The following is a 10,340-nucleotide window of genomic DNA, read 5'->3' on the forward strand; positions in this document are numbered from 1 at the left end:
CGACTCTTTGCAGCACCATGGATTGCAACTAGCCAGGCTTCCCAGTCTTCATCATCTCCCGGAGTTTGCTCCAACTCATGTCCATTGAGTTGGCGATGCCATCATCTGTCATCCCCTTCTCTCTCACCTTCAATCTTTCGCAGCATCAGGGTCTCTTCTAATGAATCAGTTCTTCACATCAGGTGGCCAAATTATTAGAGTTTCACCCTCAACATCAGTTCTTCCAATGTATATTCAGGACTAATTTCCCTTAGGTTTGACTGGTTGGATCCCCTTGCAGGCCAAGGGACTCTCACGAGTCTTCTCCAGCACCACAGGTCAAAAGCATCAATTCTTCAGTGCTCAGCCATCTCTATGGTCCAACTCTCACATCCATACATGACTACTGGAAAAACCATAGCTCTTAGTAGACAGACCTTTGTTGGCAAAGTAATGTCTGTGCTTTTCAATATGCTGTCTAGCTTGGTCATAGCTTTTTCTTCCAAAGAGCAAGCGTCTTTTAATTTCATGGCTGCAGTCACCATCTGCAGTGATTTTGGAGCACAAGAAAATAAAGTCTCTCACTGTTTCCATTGTTTCCCGTCTATTTGCCATGATGTGATGGGACCAGATGCTGTGATCTTAGTTTTTTGACGGCTGAGTTTTAAGACAGGTTTTTTACTGTCCTCTTTCGCCTTCATCAAAAGGCTCTTTAGTTTCTCTTACTTCCTGCCATATGTGTGGTGTCTTCTCCAAATCTGAGGTTATTGATATTTCTCCCGACATTCTTGATTCCAGCTTGTGCTTCATCCAGCCCAGGTTTTGACATAATGTACACTGCATGTAAGATAAATCAGCAGGGTGACAATATACAGCCTTGATGTACTCCTTCCCCAACTTGCAAGCAGTCTGTTGTTCTATGTCCGGTTCTAACTGTTGCTTCTTGACCTGCATACAGATTTCTCCAGAGGCAGTTAAGGTGGTCTGGTATTCCCATCTCTTGAAGAATTTTCCACCTTTTGTTGTGATCCACATAGTCAAAGTGTTTGGCATAGTCAATAAAGCAGACGTAGATGGACTTACCTGTAGCTCAAACAGTAATGAACCTTCCTGCAATGCAGGAGACCAGAGATCAATCCCTGGGTTGGGAAGTTCCTCTGGAAAAGGGAATGGCAATCCACTCCAGTATTCTTGGCTGGAGAATTCCATGGACAGAGAAGCCTGGTGGGCTACAGTCTGTGGGGTCACAAAGAGTAAGACACGGCTGAGCAACTAACACACACACACAGATGCTTTTCTGGATCCCACTTGCTGTCCGAATGATCCAATGGATGTTGGCAATTTGATTTCTTGTTCCTCTGCCTTTTCTAAATTCAGCTTGAACATCTATATATGTATACACACACAGATGTATCTGTGTATATCCATACACAAATCAGGGGAATACTTGACAACCATTAATATGTGAAGTTTAGAGCAATGTGGATGGACATTAGGGTATTATGCTAAGTGAAGTAAGTCAGATGGAGAAAGACAAATACTGTATGATATCCTGGCAAATGACTCTGAGAGTTCATGACTCTGTGAATGATAATTAACTTTTTTATAAACCTACAGAAAAATAAGATGAAGAAAAAGTAAAAGAATGGATAGCCAAAGTGTTGCATTCCACTTACATGTGCAAAATAAAAAATGAAACAAACTCCAGAATATAACAAAAAAAGATACAGAGAAGAAACCAGTCATGACCAGTGGGGTGAAGCAAAGTGGTAGGTTCAGACAGGAGGAGTGGAATAAGACATACAAACTACTGTGTTAAAATAAATAATGTATAAATATATACTGTACAACATAGGCAATAAAAAAGCCTACGTACTTGTAACTTCAAAAGCAGCAATAAAATTATGAACACCTATATGGTATAAAGTGAAAGTGAAGTCGCTCAGTCGTGTGCGACTCATTGCGACCCTGTGGACTGTAGCCCACCAGGCTCCTCTCTCCATGGGATTCTCCAGGCAAGGATGCTGGAGTGGGTTGCCATTTCCTTCTCGAACCTATATGGTATACCTGTAACAAAAAATATTGTACATCAACTATATTTCAATTTCAATATAAAAAAAATGCAGACCCCTCTGAGGAAGGTCCTGATAACTGATTCTTGGTCGAGACAACTCATATTTACCTTCTTAAACCGAACAGTGTCATCTGTACTTTTAGAAATTAAGCTTAAACAGACCTCTTCAATGTGAAAGAAATAACACAGAGGTTGAGGATATGTGTCCTGGACTCTTGGATGATGGACAAGAATATAAATAACACTGTCCTGGAAATACCTCAAGTGTTCTGTGATTTCTGAGTTACTCTGAAGACTTAATGTCCAGATCCACTTCAACTTCTCTAAAAATAAATATCTGTATAAGAACCACAGAAAACCACAAAAAAAGCTCAGCTGCCATCCAGGATATGGGAAGATGACGTCTATGTAACCACATCGGGTGATTAACCACCATTTGATGATCATGTATTCTGCCAAGAGACGTATCCTTTGAAAAGTGCAAGCAATTCACAACCTCTCCAACAGCTGGGATATGCTCAGCTTCCTAGAAGAAGGACCACGAGAGTCCCAAGATGAAGGCTGTGTTCCTGACTCTCCTCTTTGGTCTGGTTTGTGCTGCCCAGGAAACTCCAGCTGAGATAGACCCCTCAAAGGTACGCAGAATGAGGTGATCTCCTAGAAGGTCTTGTTTGTTTGAGTGTGTGGGTGCTTGTTTTTGTGTACATGTAGGAGATAAACTCAGTTATATGTATGAACAGATTGTACACTTGCCGGGGTCCATGCAACTACCTGAGAAAAATACAACCATTTGTCTATCCGGTCTTTTATTTTTTCTTCATCTTATTAGTCTATAGGCTAAAAACAAACAAACAATTTAACATGCTATCATTCAGAGAGTCATGGCCAATCATGACGTGTTTTATTTCAAAAAACCCTGAATTCTATGCTTTCTGATCAAATAGGAATCATGAATTCATGTCATGGTATTCAACAAGGTAGGGGGTAGAACTCTGCTTAATGAGGTTGAATTTACTTTTCTTCTATGTGAAACGCTGAAGCAAAGCTGGTGCTGTGTACTGGTGAGTAAGCAAAAGAGATATTGACTGATGCTTAAGGAGCCCTTCCTTCTTAGATTCCAGGAGAGTGGCGCATCATTTACGCAGCTGCTGATAACAAGGAGAAGATTGTGGAAGGAGGCCCACTGAGGAATTACTATCGTCGGATTGAATGTATCAGTGACTGTGAATACCTCTCCATTACATTTTATCTCAAGTAAGCGCAATCCTCCTTAATGGAAAGCAAGGAGACTGCTGACTCTGGAGAAGGGGTCCGGGCTCCAACGTGCAGCGAAGGGTTTGGGTGATGGGTGTGAAGTTGAGGGTGCGAACTCTATTCAAGGGTGTCCTCAAGCGCTGGGAAGTGCATGCTGAGACGGAATGTCTCGTCTGTTGGTTTTTCAGGGACCAGGGCACATGCCTGTTGCTCAGAGAAGTGGCAAGGAGACAAGAAGGATATGTGTACATCATAGAATGTGAGTATTCCAGCTTTTCTGATGGGCTGTCTTCCCAAAACCATGCAACGTGTTTGGTTGGATAACCTCGGTTCCATCAAAGACAACCAGATGTCTGGATGGGTGCACTGCTTCCTCTACTCATTACCAATGCAATCTTGGAAAAGCCATTTAAGTTTTCAGGAATCAATTCTGTCCCACAACACCAGAATGGGGTCCAAGGGTGGAATGTGGCCATTGATGGTCTCTGAGAAAAAGCCCCAGAACGGTGACTATACATGTTCCCTGGGAGTGGTGAAGTGCATAAGATTATATATATATACATATATATATTACTATTTTAAGATTACAAAGACTCTTTCCAAGTTGTTTCTATCTTTTATTTCATCTACATGATCAAATTTGCTTAAAATGAAGAAATTTCTTAAATAGTAAATTTCTTTATTAGCAAGTATAGTAAGTAGGACATGATTAATTTAAAGCCCCAAAATGAGAACAGCTGAAATAAGAGCTCTGCAATGCAGGAGACCCAGGTTTTATCCCTGGGTTGGGAAGTAGCCTGGAGAAGGAAAATGACTACCCACTGTAGTATTATTGCCTGGAGAATCCCACGGACAGGGGACTCTAGTGGGTGACAGGCCGAGGTTCACGGACGTCAGACATGACTGACTGATTTTCACTTCACTTCAAAACAACAGTGAAAATTTCAACAAATTTTTACATACCTTGAAAGTGAGTTTAGCATAGACTTCTATCTCCACAGTTTGAAATAACAAGAAATATTTCTCAAATATAATATCAATGCCTAAGTTGAAATCAGCACTCACAGGTTTCTATCTCTGTAGCTAAAAATAACAGGAAATGATCCTCAAATATTAATATCAACACTGTAACATTACATTAAGTGATCCAATGTTTCATTTTCATTCAAAACATATACAACACAACACTCTATTCTTGGTCTGATGCAACTATTTTAATTTCGACTGTGGACACGCAGCCACAGAATCTAATCTGCAATCGTTAAAGAGTACATATGCCCAACATGAGGCAGTTACTTGTATCTTGTACCTCTTTTGTTAGCTCTTAGGCTAGGAAATAACTCTGGATTATGTAGTAACTTTCATTTTACTAAGATTCGTCTAATTTTTTAGAATTGCTTTCTAACCATGAGTGTACTTGCAAATTGGGTCACAAAATTCCTGAAAGTGTAAACAGTCAGCTCTTGTGAGCGGGTACGAGATGGCTGAGGTTCAAAGCATACTATAGTTTCAACAAGCAACTTTGCCATCATTCACAGAGTGCTAGAAGACTGAAAGTCTTGCTGATCTTCAGGAGAGGGGGGTGTGGAGAGAGCTCTCCTACTTCACTCGCTCTCTTAAAGGTTCTAACAATACACCCCAAGAAATGTCATTGAGACAGAGTTTACCATCCGAGGGAAAACAGACGATAGACAGCGTGAGAAGAATAAAACATGTTCAACTGAAAAGGAAAGAAGTTCATCATACTGAGGCTTGATTTTTTTTTTTTTTTTTCGGTCACAGTCGATGGTACCAATACTTTGGAATTGATTCATGTGTCAGAAAACATGCTGGTAACTTATGTTGAAAATTATGATGGGGAGAGGATCACAAAAATGACCGAAGGCCTTGGTAAGTACTGTAGCTTATGTAGATGAGCTCCTACGATCAGTACTTTTACGCTAAGGAGAGAAGTACAGACACCTTATGATAGGGCTTCACTGGTGGCTTAGATGGGAAAGAACCCACATCCAATGCAGGAGACCTGGGTTTGATCCCTGGATAGGGAAGATCCCATGGAGGAGGGCATAACAACCCACTCCAGTATCCTTGCCTGGAAAATCCCCATGGACAGAGGAGCCTGGAGGGCTACAGTCCATGTGGTAACACACAGCTCACAGGATATGATGCAGAACAGTATCTATTGTCCTTCGGGAGGAACTACAGGTCCTTGTCTTTGCTTCATGACTACGTTATTATTACTTGGTCTCTTTTGAGTGTTTCCCTTAGCTTATCCGCATTCTCATTTCTCTGATTAAACTTATTCTGTGACTGAAATATTTCACAGTCAAAAGGCAGGCCAAATACAGGGTGGGCAAGGAACACAGGGTCCCGTTCCGTCTCACTAGGATTAGTGTGGTTTCGAAACTTCCCCATCATTCCCACGCCCATTCATTTCATAAGGGTTCATGAAAACCCCAGGGATGCACTTCCAGAATGTAGACAAAGTGGACAGGAAGAGATGGAGTTGGGAGAAAGTCTGACTCTCAGACCTGCCATGACCTTCTTTGATGTCCCATGAAAGATTGCATCTCACAGGGGGACGTTTAAGGCCTCAGCTGAATGACTAGTAGTTCCCTGAGTTGTTCTCTGAACTGGAATGTGATAACATGCTAACTATGTGGACTCTACCCCCATGGATACATCTGAAGACCTGCGTGCACACTCGGGCACCTCTGTAAATAACTGTCTGGACAGCAGGGTTTAGGTGCTGGTGGAAGGCAGCGGTGTTGGTGAGACTTCCCGATCACTACAGGTAGGAGTCAGGTGACTCTCTACCACCCGTAACGGATTCTAATACACACCTCTTCTGCCCTGTCTGCTATGAAATCCAGCCAAAGGAACCAGTTTCACTCCAGAAGAACTTCAGAAGTATCAGCAGCTGAACAGTGAGAGGGGGGTTCCAAATGAAAATATAGAAAATCTCATCGAAACAGGTAAAGCCCCAGATGGTGACAGGTTTCCGAAATGAAAACACATCACTGGAACCTTTGGTTCAAATTACCTATTGGCAGAGATATCTTTAATAAGAGCTGTATTGAAATAATACAGCTTTGAAATATAGGCATGTCAATGGTCATTTTCCCGCTTATGCATTCTCTTTCACAGACAATTGTCCTCCATAAGAACAGTGAAGAGCGGTTGGGTGAGTAGAAATATGACATGTACAACACATTTTTTTTCTCAGGAGGTTAACACTTTGGGGGAGGGGGGTTCTACTGCTTTAAGAATGGGATACATACACAATGGAATACTACTCAGCCAAGAAAAAGAATGAAAAATGCCACGTGCAGCAACATGAATGGAGTCAGAGACGATGCTTCTAAGTAAAGTAACTCAGAAAGATAAAGGCAAATATCATATGCCATCACTTCCGTGTGGAATCTAAAATATGATTCAACTGAACCAATAAAAAACAGAGACAGACTCAAACACAGACAAAATTAACGGTTACCAAAGGGGAAGCAGGCAAGCGCTAAATTCCGAGTTTGAGATGAGCAGATACATACTAAAATATATAAAATAAACAACAGAGACCAACTGGCGAGAACAGGGAACTATACTGAGGGTCTTCCAATAACTTTTAAGAAGAAGAATGAAAAAAAGGGATACATTTACCTACACATATATGTAAGTGAGGCTTCCCAGGTGACTGAGAGTTCCAGAATCTGCCTGCCAATGCAGGAGACACAGGAAATGTGAATTTATCCCTGGGTCAGGAAGATCCTTCAAATAGGAAATGGCACCCCATGCCAGTATACTTGCCAGGAAATTCCAACGGACAGAGGAATCTGGGAAGCCATAGTCCATACTGTCACAGAAGAGTGGGAGCAACATAACGAGAAAGCAACAACAAATATATAAATGAATCACTTTGCTCTATACCTGAATCTAACACAACACTGAACATCAACTACATTTCAATAAAAATTAATTTAAAAAAAGAATGGGATGGCAAAACCCTTCACCTTGCCAAGTATCCAAGGGTTGGGCTTCCTTAGTCTTTAGATGAGAATAGCTAATTACTGACATTGATGTAGAATCCACAGTGGGATGCTTTAAGGACAATGGAGGTGGTGTGAAGGCCTGAGCTGTGAGTTATGATGATCGCTGGGGAATCCCACTGTGAATGAAGGTGCTTACAGGCACAAAACATGCATGATGATAAATGATATTACAGAAGATGTAAGTGGCACAGGTCCCACAGCAGATCATCTCCTATATCTCAAAGAGCTGTGAATATGTAACTTAGTGTCTGTCGATATCAGACCTGATACCAGACTGCTCACAGCTAGTTTCACCAGGTGGTAATTCTACAAAACCCCCAGGGGTACACACACAGAGGAACTTCTGTGAAATGGGTCTCATAGGAAAATCTCCCCACTACTTCCATCAGCAACTGCTTCTATCATGCTCCAGACAATATCATATTAATGCTAATCAGCTCAACAATGTTTTACTTTTTTTTCATGTTAAAAGTAAAAAAATGAAGAGACCAGCATCAAAGCACTAATGTGTCCCAATCATCCATATGAAAACGGTAGACCTTTTCCTCGGAATCATCATTTCTTCTGTCGCAGGAAATCATGACCCTGAACCCACGGCTTTCCAACTATGAACATCCTCTGCTCTTGCTAATGTTACTGGATTCCTAAACTGATCAATAAATTGATTAAAGCACATATGTGTAGTGAACAAAGGTTCTATATTTGCAAACAGTCAAAACGTGTAAATTCAACCATGCAGGAAGTCGAGTGTACAACGAAGGAGGAAATAACTCTGTTTACGATGCATGGTGTGAATCCTGCAAGTGTTTCTGTGAGACGAGAGAATAAACCACAGAAGGTAGTTTTATATGGTGAAATGAGGTTCCGATCAGTTGTCACATGAGAAATGGGATTGGTTTTCAGATGCCTTATTCTGAGCTGTCCTAAGTGGAACTTGAAAGCAACTCAACGATGGTGTCAAGCAGTGTTCATCTGCTGTGGGGTTGCAGGAGGTGGTCAGGATGTTGCAGAATGAAGTCTTACATGGCTTCCAGGGGGCACAGTGGTAAAAAAAATACACCTAGCGATGTAGGAGATGCAAGAGATGCAGGTTCGATCCCTGGGTCAAGAAGATGCCCTGAAGAAGGTAATGGAAACCCACTCCAGTATTCTTGCCTGCAGACTCCATGAACTGAGGAGTCTGCCAGGCTACAGTCCATGGAGTCGCTAGAGTCAGGCACAGTTTATGAACTGAGCACACACACATACAACCAAAGTGAACAGTGTTTACTAAAGAAAGGGCAGTCATGGTATTTACAAAGCACAGGGTCTGTGATGTCCGACTACAGGGGGGGCTACTCTCCATCTCAAACCCCAGAAGCAGAGACTTTGATGCTGATGCAATGCAGGTTCAGTTACCTACAGCTCTGCATAAAAGTTGCTCATCAGATATTTTTCAAAGTAATAGTCATGGATTGGTGCCAACTGATGGGCAAAAGAAGCATCATGGGTGTCCTGTAGGTCATGCCACTTGACCAGACAAGACACCAGGAAAAATGCGTTAAGGGAGGTGAAAAAGATGACACCATCCTAGACCACTCTGGAGACCTCTGGTTGATTCCTGAGGATGTGGAAGGCTGGGTGCACCTGATCGGCTGTGAAGTGAGAGGCAAGACAGAATAGGGCACTGGGCCCGGACCCTGCCAGAGCTCACTGTAAGCTGCGTGCACTCTGAATGCATGTTACAAGCACACACTGATGTCCAAGATCAAGATACTGGTGTGTCCGTTGACTGGAGTTGTTGACGGAAAACGCAAAAATGGCAGTTGACGAATAAGCTATACTCCCTTCGTGGATCACTGCCTTGTGTGCCGAAGGGGCTGGCATAACTCAGGGAAGCTATGGGCCATTTCGTGTAGGGCCACCCAAGACAGACGGGTCATAGTGAAGAGTTCTGGCAGAAGGTGATCCGCTGGAGGCGGGGGCAGTGGCCAAGCACTCCAGTATTCTCACTGTGGGAACCCCATGAACTGTATAAAATGGCAAACAGATATGACCCTGAAAGATGAGCCCCCCCAGGTTGGAAGGTGTCCAATATTGCTACGGGGTCAGTGCAGAGGGCAGCTACTAATAACCCCGGGAAGAATGAAGCTATTGCTCACTTAGGTCTCACCCAAGGGAGCCACCTACAACAAGAATTAAAATGAAGAAAGAACAAACGGAGCAGAGGGACTTCCCCAGGGGTCCAGTGGTTCAGAATCCATGTGGCAATGCAGGGGACACACACTGAATCTATAACCTGGAAGATCCCACGTGTGTATGATAGCAAAGGCATGCACTACACAAACTCCGCTTGTTCAGAGTCTGAACAAGAGAACCATCTCAACAACAAGCCCTCAGTCCATCACTACGGAAAGGCAGAACACAGCAAGTAAGACCCAGTGTGTGTTGTAAAATTAAAAAAAAAACCCTTAGCAGAAGTTATAAGAAGTATGACCGCTGGGTTACCCACCAAAATACTTTTTTTTCTTAATTTAAATTTATTTATTTTAATTAGAGGCTAATTTCTTTACAATATTGTATTGCTTTTGCCATACATCAACATGAATCTGCCACGGGTGTACACGTGTCTCCAATCCTGAACCCCCCTCCCTCCTCCCTCCCCATACCATCCCTCTGGGTCACCCCAGTGCACCAGCCCCAAGCATCCTGTATCCTGCATCGAACCTGGACTGGCGATTCGTTTCTTATATGATATTATACATATTTCAATGCCATTCTCCTAAATCATCCCCCCTCTCCCTCTCCCACAGATGCGAGACACCAAAATACTTTTAAAAATTCTCAGGGAAACAGTTGCCGTTTGAATAATGAAAACATTAGGAACCAGGTCGGAAATATGAACCATTAAAAAACATTTTATCTGAAAAATTATTTTCAAGGATTCCTATCCAGTTGACAATATACCAAATCCTGGAGAAGAGGGCTCCTCTATCACAAGTGAATTA

At 42.4% G+C, this 10,340-nt stretch overlaps 1 protein-coding gene across 1 annotated transcript; it reads left to right on the forward strand.

The window, feature by feature from the left end:
* The first annotated feature begins 2,521 nt into the window (after positions 1–2,521).
* Positions 2,522–8,028, forward strand: LOC102396043 (allergen Bos d 2). The gene is made up of 7 exons (XM_044936670.2): positions 2,522–2,688; positions 3,168–3,307; positions 3,496–3,566; positions 5,090–5,197; positions 6,181–6,282; positions 6,455–6,491; positions 7,826–8,028. Exons 1-6 carry the CDS (start codon positions 2,608–2,610, stop codon positions 6,469–6,471), a joined length of 519 nt encoding a protein of 172 aa, XP_044792605.1. The 5' UTR covers positions 2,522–2,607; the 3' UTR covers positions 6,472–6,491; positions 7,826–8,028.
* The last annotated feature ends 2,312 nt before the right edge of the window (positions 8,029–10,340 follow it).

Source organism: Bubalus bubalis, chromosome X (genome assembly GCF_019923935.1).
Source record: "Bubalus bubalis isolate 160015118507 breed Murrah chromosome X, NDDB_SH_1, whole genome shotgun sequence".
In the NCBI taxonomy this organism is placed as follows: domain Eukaryota; kingdom Metazoa; phylum Chordata; class Mammalia; order Artiodactyla; family Bovidae; genus Bubalus; species Bubalus bubalis.

Excerpts from the sequence above, each read along its gene's own strand:
- LOC102396043 (XM_044936670.2), top strand. The coding sequence starts at position 2,608 with ATGAAGGCTGTGTTCCTGACTCTCCTCTTTGGTCTGGTTTGTGCTGCC. Across the intron at positions 3,308-3,495 it reads TCCATTACATTTTATCTCAA|GGACCAGGGCACATGCCTGT; the intron begins GTAAGCGCAATC and ends TTGGTTTTTCAG. Across the intron at positions 5,198-6,180 it reads AAAAATGACCGAAGGCCTTG|CCAAAGGAACCAGTTTCACT; the intron begins GTAAGTACTGTA and ends TATGAAATCCAG.